At 42.3% G+C, this 19,017-nt stretch overlaps 1 protein-coding gene across 5 annotated transcripts in view; it reads right to left on the reverse strand.

The window, feature by feature from the left end:
• SIPA1L1 (signal induced proliferation associated 1 like 1) overlaps nucleotides 1-19,017 on the reverse strand; it is a 358,911-nt gene that overhangs the window by 23,812 nt on the left and 316,082 nt on the right. For 3 of the 5 annotated variants that reach the window (XM_056134390.1, XM_056134391.1, XM_056134393.1), the window contains 4 exons: nucleotides 15,976-16,100; nucleotides 13,540-13,602; nucleotides 12,979-13,097; nucleotides 8,012-8,454 (listed from right to left, as the gene is read on the reverse strand). In XM_056134390.1, coding sequence (XP_055990365.1) covers nucleotides 8,012-8,454; nucleotides 12,979-13,097; nucleotides 13,540-13,602; nucleotides 15,976-16,100 — 750 coding nt within the window. The remainder of the gene's footprint in view (nucleotides 1-8,011; nucleotides 8,455-12,978; nucleotides 13,098-13,539; nucleotides 13,603-15,975; nucleotides 16,101-19,017) is intronic. The other 2 variants (XM_056134395.1, XM_056134392.1) reach the window with 1 other exon arrangement.

The following is a 19,017-nucleotide window of genomic DNA, read 5'->3' on the forward strand; positions in this document are numbered from 1 at the left end:
CCATTGACTGGACTGGGGAACAAATGTAAAAGCAGAAATGAGGGCATGACTCCCTGGTAGGTCCACCTTCAAGGTTTAAATCCCCAGTGTGAACTGGAGGTGAGGATTTGATGTATTTCGCTGCTGATTCAACAAGCACATGAGGGCTACCAAGGAGTTCTAAAATCATTCTCCTGGGCCTTAATCTCAGAGAATTAAATTTACTAGAACTGGGGCACTGCCTGGGCTGTATATCTTGGCAAAAATCCCTCAAGTGTGCCCACCAATTGGGAACCAGTGCTTCAATCCAGCTGAATTATTCATATTTTCATGACTTCATCAAAAACCAGCTTTATATTGTCTGGATCCAGGAGGTGAACACACCAAAGCAGTGTTACTTGGCCACCCGTAGGTGATGGGGAAAATGTTCTGGCTGACAGCACATCTTTGAGAACTCCAGAAATCTGTATTTTGACAGATTCCCAAAGGATTCACACATTCCTGAGACTTTAAAGATGGCCGTCTTGGACTCTCATTCCCCTGCCTTCCACAACAGCCCTTCTTTGCGGTCCCAACTCTGGGTCCTGCTGTGGGTGGTCCTTGAAGGTGACTGCCTCTGCGGTCCCACCCATCTACAGGGCCATGCCCTGCACACCTCACCCAAGAATCCCTGCGGTGAATTGAATCACGAAGCAACCATACTGAAGTTGTCAGCCTCATACTTTTCCAGGGGGCCCATGTGGCTGGGATAGTTCATTATCCTTTGGATTTTATATAAATGTCATATGCTGAGATTCGGTGTTAGCCACCGCAAATTAGATCTCTCCATGGGAATTATGCAAGCAGGTAATGAGCCAATAACATGGACTGGAAAGAGAATGGTAATGAAGACATCAGGCAGAGACAACCGCAATAACTGCGACTTTTCTCAATTTAAAAAGTAAATTTTATTCAGTCTGCCCTGATTCTGCTTAAGAGATCACTAGTTTCACTTTCATGAACTATATAGCGCATCTGCTTAAAAAAAAAAATAATGGCCCAACCTCAGATTTGGTCATGAATATTGGGGATGCAGACAGACAAGGAAGAGAAGTATTAAGCACATGATCCCTTCAAAGGAGAGGGCATGGGGTGGGGGGCAACAGGGAACATCCTGATGGGCTAGAACTTATTCAGATCTGGAGTTGAAATAAAATCAGAGGCCCAGTGCACTGCCACCAGGCGACTTTCTATCCCCAGTTCTATAAAACTTTATAGCTGAGAATACTAGAAGAGCAACCGGCAAAAAGGAGAGCTAGAAATGGGGAGTCACATGATAAAGAGGGTGCTACATCTGCTTCCTGATCCTTGCAAATCATACAAGATGTGGCGGCTTGAAGCCCTAAATGCCAATGCGACAAGTCCTGGAAAAGAATGTCCACATGTCTGCCTCGTCACTCAGACCACCAGCTCTTGTGGAAAACACGTGCCAGCCACTCTCTCTGGGCTGCGGGAAGCTGCGGCAGGCAACCCTTGGGGCCCTCTGCTACTCAGGCCTGACATAAACAGTCGGGCTGCAGACAGGCTGGGCCTGCTAAGGATAATTTCAGGAGGGAGAAAGTAGCAATTAGTCACCTGTCAAATGGCCATGATGAAATCTGTGCAAAAGCTTGAATGTTGGCCTCACACCAAGGGGAGGGGAGCTGATGGCGTTTCCTGTGATTACGCGTACAAATAACAAATGGGCCTCTGGGTGACAGATAATGGGGAGGATAATGACTGAGGAGACCTCCCCCCTGTGTGTTGAGCACCAGCCAATTCTGTTCAATACTGGGTTCTGTGATTTAGGAGGATTTCAGGAGACACTAATTCTAAAGGATTGAGGGGAAACAAACCAGTGAAGAAGGGATGATTAAGCTGGCAAAGGGGCTATCTAGGCAATTGCAGTCAAGAAACTGTTAATCTATATTTAATCTAGATATTTAATAAGTACAAGGGCACACTAATACACGAAGCAAAGGAAAATTGGTGGTTAGGCATATGCAGCAGAAGGGGCTCCAGGGAACATTGGGGACCTCAAGTTGAATAAGCCTATGATGCCAAACAAGTTAAGAGGGAGCTAATGAGATGCAGGAACATGAGCATTTTATCAGTCATAGTTGAGAAGCGTGTTGTGTACAGACCTGGTATCTATAAGAGAAAGAAGAAAAGCAGGAAACATGAGAAACAAAAGTAAGATTACAAAATGAAACACATACAGGACAGCTACAGGTGCTGAGGGAGATATAAATCTGCTATAAAACGAGCTAAATAACTGCATTAAGGTAGGTGAAGGAGAGCACAGAAAAGGAATTGGCAGAAAACTATGTCTTAAAAGGCACAGTTTGTGATGCATTTGATCATTTTCTATTATGCTCAACAAACATAAAAACTATATAGTAAGTAGATGAGGTATTACTCGATTACAGTATGGGACAAGCTTAGTGAAATGGCATGACTGGGCAAAGGTTACATGTCTGGACTTATAGAATCAACTTGAACCTGAATTTCAGGATTCAGCTATGTTTTCCCTACATTTCTCCCAACTAGCCTGGAGACAGAGGCCTGTTAGAAAATTTGACTTTTAAAAATTGTTTGCAAATGGGTCTTGTTGGATCTATATACATTTCATAATCATAGGCATAAAAAAATCTTCATGTTTCAGAAAAGACAGCTCAGGAAAAACATATTCTCTTTCAACTGCCTATTTAGTTGCAGTTAGAGGAATTTCAGGCTTGGAGAGAGAGAGGACTTAAAACTGACCAGAATCTCTCTTCTTGAAATTATTTTCTCTTACCACTACTCTATTTCCTTTTTTTTAAAAAAAGCATTTGGATAAATTCTTATCCTGGTAGGATGGTTTAAATATGACAAAGAATGGACTCTGTTCTTTCAGAATTCCTGCTGATCTTATAATTTAATGGCATTTGGAGAATTTGGGCTTTGTAGTTTGACTGGCTGGATGCATTAGTTGCTTCACAGAGCAAAGTAATAATGAACTTTTGCTGCTGAGCTCTGCATTCTGACATTAGTGTGGACTGACAGAGGTCTCATTTTTTCAATGTTCACTTAAAATTTTAACTATGATGGTTCTAGCCTTTGACGGCGGTTGGATGCCATTAACGGTCCTGGAAGGAATAAACATCCATGCCCATAGGCTGGAAGAAATGTGGACAGATCACCTAGAATTCTGCACTATTATAGCAAAACAATATAATACTGAATGCTCACTGTGTGGAGGCCCACATGGCAAAGATTATTCATAAAGACCATCTATAAACACAAGGCAAAGAGAGTCAAATGCATGTGGAAAAGAAGTTCTGGGTTTGTGATTTTAGGGACCACCTCTTCAAACTGAATCGGCACAAAAAAACTTAAAAAAATAACACCCTAAAGAGAAACACACAGAGATGAGAACCAGTAAGTGTTAGTAATTAAAAAAATTCCAGGGGAGAAAAATATTTTAAAGATAAAAGAATCATTTCTAAACAAAGGGACTGGGTGTGTGTAGGATAACATTGGCTTGTCCTTTCTGCCTTGCCACAAGGAGCTTAGGTTTATTGGGTTACTCCCATTACAGTGCTCCCATTCCTCTGTGCTTACTTGTAATCTCTTTCTTTGTGCTCTGCTTCCCCAACCAACCAATCACGTTTGTCTCCTAATCAGACTGTTAACTTGTAAATTTCGCTTTTCTCTTCTCCTTTAAGTCCTTTGCACAAGTAATTCAGAGCAATGTCCTTTTTGTACAGACACAGGAGGACAGTTAATGCTATGCTTTTGTAACTGGAGAGTTAACTGACTCTGAATTATATTCCCTCCTGGGCATCTGTTCTCTTGACCTAAGCCTCAGTTGCCTTTACTTCCTAGCATGCAAAAAGCAGAGCCCCAATGTGCTCTTCACATGCGTAGGATGCCAAAGAGGACTGAGAATAAAAATGTAAACATAACAGCACTATCTACTGTGCACAGAGGCCATGTGGACAGAGGGCCCCTTACAGCAGGTAGTGGTCCAATGTCCCTTCATGTTAAGTGTAAACTAAATAGGAGAAGTCCTTCCCTGCCTATATTCTCAAGAGTACATTGCTTTCCTGGCATGGGTGGTTAATTTATGAGGTCAGGGAAAATACATTCATGAAATTGAACTGTGTTGACAAAGATGGGCAGGTATTCTCCTGGCCTTTAATAGGGAGCCCTGCAAGGAAGTCGAGACTCTGAACACCTTACATCCAATCACTGACTGATGTTTGCATAAAGACTGTCCCAAAGGTTCTTCTTATTTCATTTGCAGGTGTCAAAAAATCTCCCATTGAAATGACTACTGAAAATGTATGAGTTGTGGGGCTGGGGAGAGAGTACAGCAGGTCAGGCACTTGCCTTGCACATAGTCAATTGTGCTTTGATCTCTAGCACCACATATGGTCCCCTCTGAGCATCCCAGGGGTGATCCCTGAGCACAAAGCCAGGACAAAGCCCTGAGTACTACCTGGTGTGGTGCCCCCTCAAAACAAAATGTAGGCAGTACAAAGACTTAATGTGGAATCTTATGCAGAGGCCTATATATATAAAAGCTCTGCTCAAGGTGTGACACTGCTGTACAATGAGCCCTGAAATGTAGCCATGGCTTGAAGGAGTTGGGAGTGGAGGATTTATGTTATTAGCAGGCCGATTCATGAGTAGGGACCTTGGGTCACCAGGCAAAGGATGAGAAACATTAAGGAAGAATCCCTTTCTCTTTTTGTTCATCAAAATGTACCCAGCTTCATGAAGACAGTGTGCTGAGCACCTGTCCCTTTTGTTCATGGTGACCCACACGACGCCTACTGAGTGCTTTACTGAGCAGGAATGCTTCGGGTGGGAATTCCCTGACAACCGATGGCAATCAAAATATATGTGTAAGCTCCTACCTTTGTAAGTCACTACTTTGAGTGGTTCATTATACCATAAGACCACAAAGGAATCAAATATAAAAAAGTAAATTCAAACCTCTCCCTGACTTTTAAAGTTTCAAAGAAACTACATATATATTCTAAGAAATAACACTTTAGGTCAGTTTTCCAAAGTGTGAGATACTTACCCCCACCACAGGGTTACAGTAAATCAGGAAGAACCCAAGGGGGGTTGACAGTAGCACCAAGTACAATTTGGGCAGGACTGGGAGGGGTGGGAGTGGGGGCAGGCAGCACTTTCTGTTGCTCACTCAAAGAAGGTAGATTTTCCAGGGGATGCTAAATAGATGTTTTTTTTTTCCCTGAATAGAGGGTGACAGACCAAATAAGTTTGGGAACCTCTGCTTTAGGACAATTAATAGAATTTTTAATTGGAGCACATTATCAGTGTATATGGCTTCTTCTAATGACACTCAAATATAATGACCCTCTGTAATTACCAACCTACATGAGCGTTCTCATGAGGTGCCACATAAAACCGGCACAATCACCAACAGGGAGACTGGAGGCCAGGGGAGGTAGGAACACAGCCCAGCTAGAAATATGCAGTGGAAGTTAATCACTGTAATTTAGATTTTGTTACTAAGTCCCAGGTACAAGCTCTTTTATGCACTGTCAGGAGATTTCCACATTAATTGCTGTTCCTGTCTTCTGAGGACACAAACACTCTAATTTGCAGTGATTTTAGTTTCTCTAGCAATGTGCACTTGGTGGCGAAGTCGCCCTTTACCTCCAGAAAAGGAAAGCTGCTAGAGCCCTGATTATGCAGCTCATTCTGCCAAGATCGACAGCCTGAAGTTACAAAGCACCCCCATTTATCAGAGTCTGGAAAGGAATGTGACTCAACCTATTGGTGGGTGGGGACCCCGGGAGGCCACACTCTCCTCTAGTAAGTTTGACTTTCAATAGGAGTGTTGTTGCCACATGATGATCTGAACGATTTCCAACCGGTCAGTGCAGAGCAGAAAATGTGGCTAATGTTGAGGCCTTCTGCCCAAGTCAGTATGTGCGGGTAATGCCAGCCTAGGCACCTGCGGGGGAAGGGGGGGATGCCTTGGTAGGTAGTCTGGTTTCTTAGCTTTGCTCGGCGGCTCGACCCATTTTGTGCTTTGGCATCAGAGATTCAAGCCATTTCAATCTTCCTTCATGGTGATGTCATTCTACACCAGATTTTTATAATTGCCTTTCTCCTGCCATCAATTTAGACCAGATCAGTTATTTCCAGATGTAATTCTTTAAAGGGGCATCTGCTTCTAAATTTAAGAACGGGAGTCAACAAACAAACAAACACCCCCCAGCCCAACAAGATAAAACAGAACAAAAATCTCAGGAATACAACAAAACCCCTAAACCTCAGAGAAACTATCCTGGACTAAAAAATGTGTAAATGCAAGCAAAGGTTATAGGGAATGATAAAATGGGACATGGCCAAGCTAGCAAGTGTGCACCCCATTCTGTCCTGTGATCCCTACCTGGCTTTCTATTCTGCTTGTCCAAACACTTCCTTAACAGACCCGCATTAAACATTTTATTTTCTGAATTCTGGGAAGGGGACTGGATTCCTGTATCCAAGAATGGAGAGATGACCTTCCCCAAGGGCTTTGGTGCCTGAGGTTATATAGTTTTCAGACCCTTCAGGATCATTTTTTCAATTATTGCTACAAAGTAGTGGCAAACAGAAACAAAATCTCATACCATAGGGTCAACCTAGAATTGTTAAAGGTGTGAAGCTCAGGGCTGGAGGTATAGTACAGTAGGCAGGATGTTTGCCTTGCATGTAGCTGACCTGGGGTGATCCGGGGCATCCCGTATAGCCAGGCATACGCCCTGAGCACCACCAGGTGTGGCCCCCAAAACAAGCAAATAGAAGATGGGAAGCTCAAGAATCTTATTGGTAACAGTACAGAGAGAGTGAGAAAATTGAACTGCAGCAGATGAAGTTAAGCAAGTCTAAACGAAGCAGAGACTGTCCTCACTCATTAAGATGATTTGGAGTTTACAGACAAGAGTATGATGAGCCCAGATTCCCTTTGGACAAGTAAGACTGAATCCAAATACCTCTCCAATGATAATAAAACGTCTGGAAAACCACAAGGTCAGATGCTGTCACACACCTGAACCACAACTGACAACAACGAAAGGTTAACAGGAGAAATCACCAGACTCAAAAAGAGAATGATGGGCTGTTTCCTCCCTAAAATGAAGAATCTGTAATTTTAGCCTCAAATCCAAAAGAAGAAATTAAAAACAGCATTAATCTGGCCTCTCAGAGTAACCCAGAGGTGTGGAAATGTTTACTTTCTATTCTGAAAGGTAGGGAGAACTGTCTTCATTTGAGCTGCACTTTTCAGTTGCACATGCCCCACACTCGCACATCACTGCTGGAAGCCAATTACTGAAGAAAATGACACGCAGATAGTGGAAGGTGACACTCTCGGGGTGGCAATGCAGACAATGTAGCATCATCAATAATGCCCTTGTACGTCTGAGAACTTTTTCTTTGAAAATTTGACCAAGACTGAAAAAAAAAAAAAAGAATGTTCCAAAGACATTCCATTTTAAATTCTCTCTTACAAGCTGAGAGTAGTCAACACTGCAAAACATTTCTTTAATCCTGAAACTACAGTGGTTAAGGTGACTGCCTTGCACGTGGCTACTCTTGGTTTGATTCCCCATACTTCCAGGGGTGATTCCTGAGCATAGAACTAGGAGTAAGCTTAGTTCTATGGCTCAACTGGGCAAGACTACAAAACAAAACAAAACAAAACAAAGGAGGGGAAAATAAAAAGAAAATGAAAAATTTTCTCCAATTTTGATGCAGACAGGAAATATTTTATAAACTTAGATGTAATCTGCCAACTTTTCTCGGTTTAACCTGGTGCATTACAATTATAGGAATAAGGCAATTCGGTGGCAAGTCTAGGCATTATATAAAAGTATTATTGCCACTGTATATCAAACCCCCATTTTTCTTCTTCTTCTTCTTTTTTTTTTAAACATACTCTTGAGCCACGTGAAGTGGGATGAAGCTTGCAAACTTGCTTAGAAGCCCTGAGTGGGTGAGTTACCTGGTGTGGGAAGCAGCGTCATTTATGCTGAAAGTGCTGTTCTCCCGGGTCAGGGGGCTGGAGCCGGCCTGGCTCTTGCTGTGGATGTCCAAACTTAGAGAGGACTCTGCTTTCCGATCCAGGCCGTGGCCCTCTGCCTCTAAAGTCCGATCTGCCAGTGAGATCACTTCACTCGAACTATGCCACAGGGGTGCTACTTTCTCTTTGCCTGGTCCTGAGCGGGGTGACGAGGTGGCGGCCCCCAAGGACACCGTGCTGCCATGGCTGGGGCCATAGGAAGTGGTGTCGATGCCACTGTCTGCTGAGGTGCCTTGCAGGTAGTTGTAGCTGTTGAGTTCGGATTCGGTACGGTCGCCATCATACCACTTCTCGTCGCTGTGGACGCTGGAGGCATTGCTGGAGAGGGTATTGCTGCTGGAGTGGCTTGAGTAGTGGCTGTCAGACTGCAAGGGAAGCATCAGACACTAAAGTACAAGTACTTCAACACCACGGGAAAATAAACAGGAAAGCCGTACTGAGACATGTGCAGTTATGGGGCGCTGATGGCACAAAAATCCCAATGATGGGGACTAGGGAGATGGCTCAAAGGGCTGGAGTGGAAGCATTGTGTGTGGGAGGTCTGGGTTTGACCCCTGGTAACACCTGGTCACCTGGGCAGCATATCTGGAGTGGTCGCTGTGCATCACTGGCTGTGCTCAACCCCTCCCCCTTCCACAAAAACAAAGAAAAAAAATCTGACGAAGACAAATCAAATAAGAAATACCTGGAAAAACGCATTCAGATGTTTCCATGCAGAGAGTTTAGGAATGTATTTCCTTAAGAATCTATTTCTCATTACTAGAGTTATGCCTATTAGTAATATTGAGACATTTTTAATTAAAAATAATTTAAACTGTCATTAGAGACTTTAGTATCTTAAATAGAAACAGGAAACAAAACTTCTAAAGACTAATAACCCAGAAAATCTGGTTGACTCTAAAAGTTCGACTGTTTAGAGTAAATAGCAAGGTACAATGGTACAGATCTTGTCGATCTTCAATTAGCATCCACTTAGGAGGCAGCTTTCTAAGGAGTAATTGCAAGTAAAATTACATAGAGGTTCCAAAATTACACAGAGGGGTCAGAGAGATAGTACAAATAGGACTGCCTTTCATGCAGGCAACCATGGTTTGAACCCTTGCCCCCATATATGGTCCCTGAGTACTCCCAGGGGTTACTCCTGAGCACAGAACCAGGAATAGCCCCTGAGCACTGTCAGGTGTGCCTTCTAGCCCAACTGTCTTGGGACCCCACCCCTGCAGAGGTTCCAAGACAACTCAATAGGGGACACGAAATAGGTTATTGAGTAGCTGGTTCTGATAAAAACTGATGCCAAAAAGAATAAAGTTGGATCCATACTCTATAAATTCAAGAGTCTAAAACTAGAACTAAATTTGAACTTTTGTAAAATCTTTGGAAGAACAGGTATTTGTTTTGATGATCTTGAATTAGTCAAATGTTTCTTACACCTGATACCAAAAGTGCAGAAATAGAAATCAACTGGATTTTATAAAAACTGAAAATCCACTGCACTTCAAATAACCTCATGTAAAAAATCGGCAAAAAAATCTGAATAGATATTCCTCCAAAGAAGATCCACAAACAGCCAATGAACACCTGAAAAGAAGCTCAATATCATCCTTTTGTCGTTAGAGAACTGCAACTTAAAACCACAATGAGAAAACATTTCACACAAAGTAAGATAGCTAGAATTAAAAAATGTAGTCAGTGACAATGGTTGATATTGCTGCTGAAAATGTCAATTGGGAGAACGGCTAGACTTTCACTCTTGGTGTATGCCCAAGAGAAATGAAAACATATGCTCACACAAAACTTTCCATGTAAATGTTTATAGCATCAGTTTTTATAATCGCCCCCAAAGCTGAAACAAATCAAATACCTATCAATTGATTGGATAAAAGAACAGGGTTGGGTGAGGGAGGAAGCTCAGAAGGTTGAGCAAAGGCTCTGCATGTGGAGTGACACAAGAGAGCAGAGCTGTGATTACCCTGCAGCACCACTGGGTATGGCCAATCCAGTATGCCCACCCCTGAAGAATGCAGTTTATCTACAGAAAGGACTATTACCCAGCCAATAAGAAATGAAGTACTGCATGTGCCACAACATGGATTCATTCAGAAACACTATGTTGAATTAAAGAAGATACACACAAATGGCATTTAGTGTATGATTTGATTTATATAAAATGTTTGGAGCAGACACAGCCATACACACTAAGTACAAAATCTGGACAAGGGCTTAGAGGGAATGGAAATTGTGTGATTGCCTAAAGAGACAGGGTTTCTTTTTGAGGTGATGAAAATGTTCTGCAATTAGATCAGGATGCTGGTTGCACATCTAAAAACCACTGAACCATACATTTAATGTGGGTGAAAACTAAGGTCTATGAATTTTATCTCAATTTTATTAGTTTGTAAATTAGAACATTTTTTCATTACAAGAAATTAAATGTAGGGTTTTACTTGGACAAGGGATGAACTTTAGTACCAAGCCATTATCCTAGCCTAAATCTCAATTTTGTTATATTTAAGTTTTTTTGTTGTTTTTGAGCCACATCTGCTGCTGCTCTGGGGTATCCTGTGGTGCTGGGGATGCTACTGGGGTCAGTACTCCCTCTACTGTCCCTCTGAGTACTATGTTCCATTTAAAATTGTATCCATACACCTTTCTGTAGTTGCTTAAAATGAACATTTTATAGTTTACCAAGGAAGAAATAAATCTTTAAAAGTTATGTGAGTCCAATAATACTTTAGTCAAGTTTTGTGGTACCAAGAGTTCAACACAGGGCCTCGGTGCTCTCCTACTGAGCAACACACCTAAAACAGTATTTTAATATTAGAGGGAGTCAGAAAGTAGACAAACTTAGGAAATTAAGGGAAAGAAAAGAGGAAAACGGAGTTTTCTGGTTTGAAACATTATTTTGAGTAAATTAAGGCACTCGCAAAAGAAACATGCTCTCTATATAAGCTGAGGTTTGGGGTAGGATTGGTGAACGCTCCCGATTCATGTCACAGTCTATGATTTCTTCCCCTTAGAAAGGAGTCGATCCCGATTATTTTACTGGCACGACTTTAGTTCTTCTTCATAAGAGAAAGTTTGTGTTATGGAGCTTTTACTTCATCTTACTATCTGTGGGGCTGAATTCTCTAGCTGTGAACTTGTACTAGAGTCTGGTGCCTCTGTGGCAGGCAGGGCCGTGGAGCACTCTTCAATGATGTGCTGTGAGAACAAAGCACACCAGATGTTTCTACTGAAATAGAATGTGCTATTTTTTTTTTCTGGTTTGGAGACCATAACTTGGTGGTACTCAGGGACTCTGGCTCTGTGTTTGGGGGACCATGTGGAGCCAGGGATGGAACTCAGGCTTCCTGATTGCCAAGTTATCTCCCTGGGGCCCTCAAAATATAAAATGAATCATATTTGTCATCTTAAATTTTAAAAAATGAAAAAAGGAACAGGTGCTATTAACTTGAAGAACATCATTTATCAAATCTAATTTATCCACAATATGTTACCATGTTATCAATATAAAAATTAACAAAGGAGGGAAACTGACAAATTGAGATCATCTTCCATTTGTAAGTTGTGGTGTGATGACTCACCTATCATAAGGAACTCCCCACAGAGCCGAACTGCCTGCTCAGGTGTGTGTATGCCTCTCCTTAATTTATGCTTCAATACCGTTTTCTCTGGAGCAAAACTTTTCACTTTTTTAGGTCACCCCTGGAAGTGCTCAGGGGCTACTCCAGGCTTTGTGTTCGGGGGACAATGTGGGGCAAAGGATGGAACCCAGGCCTCTTATGTGCAAAGCGTGTGCTCCAGTTCGTTGAGCAACCTCTCCAGTTGGCTAGAGCACACTTCTATGGGCCTTCTCATTAAAAGTTTCTAAGCACCTGGTCTTCAGTAGGAAGCTCACCCTGAGGGGGGTTGAAGCAAGGAATTGCATGGGAGGGACACTGGCACAGTGTGGCGGGAAGTGGACACTGGTGGAGGGTGTGTAATGCATGAAATAAATAGTATTTAAAAAATAGCATTTAAAAAAAGACTAGACTAGGGCTGGAGCGATAGCACAGCGGGTAGGGCGTTCGCCTTACAAGCGGCCAACATGGCCGACCCGAGTTCGATTCCTCCGCCCCTCTCGGAGAGCCCGGCAAGCTACCGAGAGTATTCGATATGCCAGACACAGTAACAACAAAGTCTCCAATGGAGACGTTACTGGGCCCGCTCGAGCAAATCTACGATCAACGGGAGGGCCTTTACCTTTTTACCTTTACCTTAAAAAAAAGTTTCTGAGCAGCTTATAAAATAGTTGATAATAAACACAACAATTGCTCAGGTCTCAGAATGACACAGATATAATCACATACTCCAGCTAATAGATCAAGCAAATCAACTCAGTATAAAAGGGTGGGGTTGGGGTGGGATGGGGGGGCAGGTGTACATTCTGGGTCCCTTCACAACAGCAGCCGTATTAACAACAGGAAGAGGAAGAGAGAAATGGAAAAAAAAAGGTTGGGTTAGGGGCAGAATAATGATTCTTATTCCTAGTCCTATCTATATATGACAAGGAACCTTATCATAAAAGAACTATCATGAAAAGTGTGGCTGTGGGCTTGTCACAAAGCTGTCTATCCCCTGGAGTGATGGTCCAACCATATTTCTTGCTTGTGGTTGTGTAAGTCAATGGTTCAGCATTTTAGGACTGTGTAGGATGGAGCCAGTCTTCTATCTAGGTTGGGGTGGCAGGTGGATACCCATGAGGAATGACTACCTATTAAAATGCAACCTGAGCCCCACTGATTGCCTGAGTGAGCAAATGCCTTCTTGACCCTGGGAAAGTCGAGCAGAGCAGATCGGCAGCATTTTAATAAGGAATCCACGGCTTGTAGCATTTGCAGTTAACTTACATGTCCTTGTTTGTTTGGAGACAAATGAACCACCGGGTCCTGCCGCATTAACCTCCCACTGGGGCTCTCTCGGAAAGCTGGCAGAACTTTGGATACTGCTGGGAGATGGCACGTCGGCTCTGGAATACAGCACAGGATGTTATGGGGCAGGCACTAAGCAGATAAAAAAGCACATGTTGACAAATGAAGACGGCTTGCCATGGCATCTCTCAGTTCTGACCAGCAAACGCTGAATTTCAGCAGCAAGCTTGTTGAGAGTTTATGTGATCAATAGCATGTCAGAAACGGAGTGGCTGATGGAGAAAGCTTGCAGCTGCGTGACAGTGTGTCACATCATACACATTAGCATAGCCAAGAACCACCAAACCAAAGGCCATGAACAATGCGGCAAAGTCAGAAACCAACTTTTGGTTTGGGGGGAAAAGTCTATGGAATTATATGGATTCAATTTATGAAATTCATTCATTGCAAAGAGTTGCTAACCTAGCTTGGTCTACATTACCTAGACAGGCATGGATGCAATCACATGTTACTTACCATGACACTTTGGAAACATTTTACCTGTATATTCATGCTGCTCGAGGACAAAAGAATTGAAATCCTGAGGTCCTCTATAACTGTAAGCTAAGCACAACAGAAAAGACACACAGCAACTAGTTTACTTAAAACAATTGCTTCCTTTTGGACTGCAAGCTGGCATTCAAGATGGGTTCCAAAGGTGAAAGGTGAGCCACTTAGCCTTTCCACACACCCACTGCTAACAGTGCACAGCTCTGCACTGCTGCAGCCCCTTTCCTAACACATAAAAATCTGGGTGACATACTCTTCTACTCTGACTCTCAACCACTTTCAAAAGCAGAGAGGGAGAAACACAAACAGCCACCGAGATGAGAGGTCAATAAGTTAAATCCCTTGCCTCCACTGGGCTATTACTTTATAACACACTGATGTACAAAGACACATGGGTCAGGCTGACACAAGAGAATTGCCTCAATATTTCCAATTAGTGATCATTAAAGAATTTTGTCATTATGGATTGAGTGTATTGAGTAATGAGAATATAATAGTGTTTTTTTCCTAACCTTTTTCCTCTACCAATTAAACCGCAGATTCCTCCTGACAAAATAAGTAGAAAAGATTATGGTATTCCCTTGGGATGCTGAAAAATCAAAAAATTACAAAGAGGTACTCTAATTTAACATTTTATCTAAATAGGTTGAATGGGGAAAGTATACTGCTTGGTGAAAAGGGCTTCTTTAAAAAGGCTCGGTGGCTCTCTTATTAAATAAGAGCCCTTACTAAAAAGATGAAAAGCTATCTTACAATTATCATCAATATTAGATGTAGTTTTATATATGAAGAGTGGGATGCTACTGCACTATAACTGATGCAAGGGAAAAAGACTAGAGAGTGTTTTGTGTGAAAGAATGTTTAGAGGTCTAGGAGGAACCTTGTAATTAGCCTTTCCAGTTCCAGGATACCTTTTCATTCCCTATCTGACTTCCCAGAGTGGGAAGTGAGACACTGAGCACTGCACAAAGGGCTGCTGGCAGCTCTCTTCAAAGCCTGCCCTAGGAGCCAAAAAAAGCTGCTAGAGTCATGCTGAACAAGGGATCCTTTTCACATGTGTCGTTACCATCTCAACAGTATCAAAACATATGGGATTAAAAACATTCTGTCAAGAGCAGAACAGTGCATCGGAGTATGCTCAGGTTTTCCATGCTGGGCGGGTGGGAGGAGAGTGGGGAATGACAGATGGCTTCAGCAAGGCACATCTTCCTGAAGTTATGGGAACAAAGCATCTTCCGAACATAAGAATTACATTTGTCTTCCGCAACTCCTATCTTGGCTGAATACAATGCTAGTCTCCTCTATGCTGCCCGCTAGTACATTCGCACCGGTACAGTCATTAAAACAGCAAAATGGAGCATTTGGAGAAAAGATGGCTCTTTCCTGAAATGTTACTTTTTTTTTCAGCCCTGAAATTTATTTCATTTAATCCCACAGAGGTAGTAATGGTACTAGAGATAAGATAAAGGAACACAGAGCTAACACCGTAAATTCAAGTCTCTGATGTACCTATCAACTATGCTGATATTTGAATTGTGCTGCTGTGTTGAAACCGTCTTCTTTCATGGGAAGTTTTTATTATATCAACTAGTGTTCTGGTGTCATTGTTGAAAAACTCCATGTACAGGCAGAAGGGGGTATGTGCCAGAAATCTAAATGAAGACTCTCTAATGCAAATTGTTCCCATCCAGCTGTTTTATATTGTTAATGACTCTTCCTTAGCCGACAATTTAATAGTATACTGGGGGGGGGGATGCATATAAATCAGGAAGAATATTCTAAGTAAGCTACAGATTTAAACTAACATCAATAGTTGATTGCTGTTGTTTTTTGACTTTTGTACCATATCTGGCAGTGCTTGGGGACTAACCTGGCAGTGCTGGGGGACTACCCTGGCAGTGCTTAGGGACTTCTACTTCCTGGCTCATTGCTGGGGGCCACTCCCAACAGTGTTCATGGAACCAAGTGATGCTGAGGATCAAATCTGGGGCCTCTGCATACAAAGCATACAGCCAGCCCTTTGAGCTATCTCCCGGGCCAGGTACATAAATTTTTATTACTCAAAATCCAACATTAAGAATACCTTCAGAAATTTCTCTGGCTGCTTAGGCTAGGCTAGAGCAAACCCAAGTTGAAAGGTGGGAGATACTTAGATCTATGGACTAGTAGTCCAGCATTTTAATCTTGATGCTGAAAATAATCTCTATGTCTTTTCAATCTAAAAATTTAGAGTCAGAATTCCTTGACTTTGATCTCAGGGTTTATTTTGTTGCTTTCACTTATACTCACTCTAACTTCACCCTACTTCCCACTCAATTAACCAGGCATTTATTACACAATAGATAGATGGCTTTGATGACATTATGAGGTGACCAAAGTCACCTTGGTGTATCAGCAACTAGCTTTCTGCAGAGGTTAGTTACTTACCCATCTGGTCAGCAATGCTGTCCTCACTTCTTTGCCAGCTGGGTGTGGATTTTCCACTGCCTCCAATATCTGACTGCGTGTTCTGCCGGTCAATGGAGGCTGGAGATCTGCGGCTTACTCCAAACCTGTGATGATTCCCCAAGCAAAGCAGAGACAACATCAGGGATCTCATCTGTAAGGGTGGAAGGACCTGAAACTCTCATTACATATTTGTGAGTTGTTCTTGTCTGGACCTTATACTGTGTGCATGATGGTCAATATATATTTTTTTGGTGTTGGGGGCATACCTGGCAGTTCTCTGGGCTTACTCCTGGCTCTGCGCTCAGGGATCACTCCTGGTGGGCTCAGGGGACTATACAGGGCGTCAGGGTTTGGACCCAGTCAGCCATGTGCCCTACCTGCTGTATTATCTCTCTGGCACGATCAATATATATTCTGATGCTATTCAGAAATGTTCAAAAATTTTGGAGAGACAGTACAAGGGTGAAGGCAGCTAACTGTGCATGGTTGACCTAAATTTGATCCCCAGCACATGGGATATGGTCCCAACAGCCGCTACACCACACCACCCCTAGGAGTGATCCCTGAGCACTAAGTAAGCCCTAAGCACAGGCAGCAGTGGTCCAAACCTCCTTCCCAAATGCTCAAAATTTTCAGTACATAAACTGTAAACCAGGGTATGAACCCTGATAACTGAGCCAAACCTAAAAATAAGAAGTGTAGAGTGAGATGCTGAAATATTTTTAGTCCTAAGTTACGAAGCTCAGATGCATCTATAGTCAAATGGAAAAGTGTCACTTATACATTGTTGTTCCAGCATACCATCTCAATGGGGATAATTCAGAGGCTTAATTCTCTTAACTTCAGATTTATTAAATCATGTCATTCCTTCCCTGTTCCATAGGGGAGGGACGGTGTTCAGTCCACATCAAGAGGTGCTCAGGGAATACTCCTGGCTGTGTGCCAAGAAATGACCCCTGGAATTGGGTTCCCTATGTGGTGCTGGGGACTACAAGGCAAGGAAGCAAGGCAAGTAATTGTGAAGAAGTATTTTCTGGGTATTCGCTCCTTTAAGGTCTCTGAAAGACTTCAGGCTACATATACACATACTTTTTAAATTGTCTAAAGGAAGACTAATTGGAAATAGATAAACTAGCATATGTGAAAAACACCTTTCTGGAAAAAAGTTTATTTATTTTTTTTGTGTGGGGAGGAGGGTATTTGTGCCACACCTGGCTATACTCAGGACTTTTACTCCTAGTTCTGTGCTCAGGGTTTCAGGGATGGAATCAGGGTCAGTCACGTAAAGACAAGCACCTTATCCACTGTACTCTTAGACCCCTGAGTATTTAACTATTTAAGTTCTACATAGAATAATTAACATGACATGTCCTTAAGAATATGCCTCACTTAGCAATATTACAAAGTAAATTATGACTAAGCCTATGAAAAAGGACCACATTATGAAATGCAAACAACCACGTGGAAATTTACAAATGTGGGTGGTTACTAATAGGGTTGTGAAAAATCTTTAAAAAAATGATGAAGCAGACAGAAGTTAGTCAACACATGTGAGAGGTGTCTTATTTGCTGTAACACAAAATCACAGGAGAAAACCAGCAAGTGGTTTATTGGAAAGAGTAGGAAGACCGGGAGAAGGAAGAACTAAACTCAAGTTTCAGCTCTGCAATCCAAAGTTACTCTAGTTTTGCCTCTATTTCTTCATCTGCAAAAGGGAATTCCATTGTATGGAGTTGGGAATAAGAATTCCCATAAAAGCACTTGCAAAGTAAAGAAGACCACAGAGCATTTAGTAAAACTCTCACTATAGAATCTCACAGGTCACCTGTACACAAATAATCAGTTGCAAAACTCAATCATAAGCATCACTAAACACAGTTTCATTATTAAAACAAAGAGACTTTGGTGAATGTGATTATTAGGAAAAAAAAGATTCACAAATAGTGATTGCTGCCATCTCCCCTTGAAATGGCAAACTTTGTTTTTTGTTTGTAAATGGAAACATTTACTGGCAAGTAGAAGGGAAAGGAAAAGAAACTTCCCAGCTGAAGAGGAACTTAGTATAGGAGTAAGTTCTGAAACAAGTAGGTTCTTATTTAGTTCAGAATAATAAATATTCTTGAACTGGCTATTTTGGGATCCAATTTCAATTTTGCTCTCAATATGAACTTAAAAATGGTGGGTGTGGTGGGCAGGGGGTTGGGCGGGGGGAGAGTTGGAGAGAGATAGTGCAGGAGGTGAGGCACTTGCCTTGCATGCAGTCACCCTGGTTCAATACCTGGCAATGCAAATGGTCCCCCAGCACCACCAGGAGCAGTCCCTGAGCAGAGAGCCAGGAGAGAGCTCCAAGCATAATCTGGCACGTATTCAAAAATACTTAACAAACACACATAACTCAGTTACAAAACAACCACCCCATCAAAAATAGCCATTAAGATTTGAACAAACATTTTTCTGTGGACCTATAGATGGTCAAAAGGTACATGAAAAAATATTCATCACCTCATATTTAGGGAATAGCAAATTAAAATGGAGTAAATTATCATCTTGGACTTGTTGGAATAGCTTGTCAAAAGACAGGCAAAAAGAAGTGGTGGTGTGGAAATGGAGATAAAGTCACCGTTATTCACTGCTGGTAGGAACGCAGATTGCTGCCAACTTCATGGCGTTTCCTCAGAAAATTAAAAATACAACTGCTACATGACCCAGTTATTTGGCTTCTCCAGGATACTGCGCTGTGGTTCACTTAACTGCCACATCCTCACCTTCATGCGTACAGGCACCATTCCTACGTCATTTGTGTGCAGGAGGTGTTTTAACTACCTTACTCAATGCTGGTGGTTTGATGCTCTGGGGCCCTTGCTGCAATGCTGTTTGGATCTTGCAGTGTTAAGGATTATCTAGTGGTGCTCAGGAGTTGCTAAGGTCTCACCTGGTGGAAGTCGTGGGCCTCGAGGGCTGCACCCAGGGATGCTGGGGATCATGTGGTTCTGGGGATCACACCAGGGTGGGCTGCATGAA

The sequence above is a fragment of the Sorex fumeus genome, unplaced genomic scaffold (genome assembly GCF_029834395.1).
Source record: "Sorex fumeus unplaced genomic scaffold, SorFum_2.1 ptg000098l, whole genome shotgun sequence".
NCBI classification, from domain to species: Eukaryota; Metazoa; Chordata; class Mammalia; order Eulipotyphla; family Soricidae; genus Sorex; species Sorex fumeus.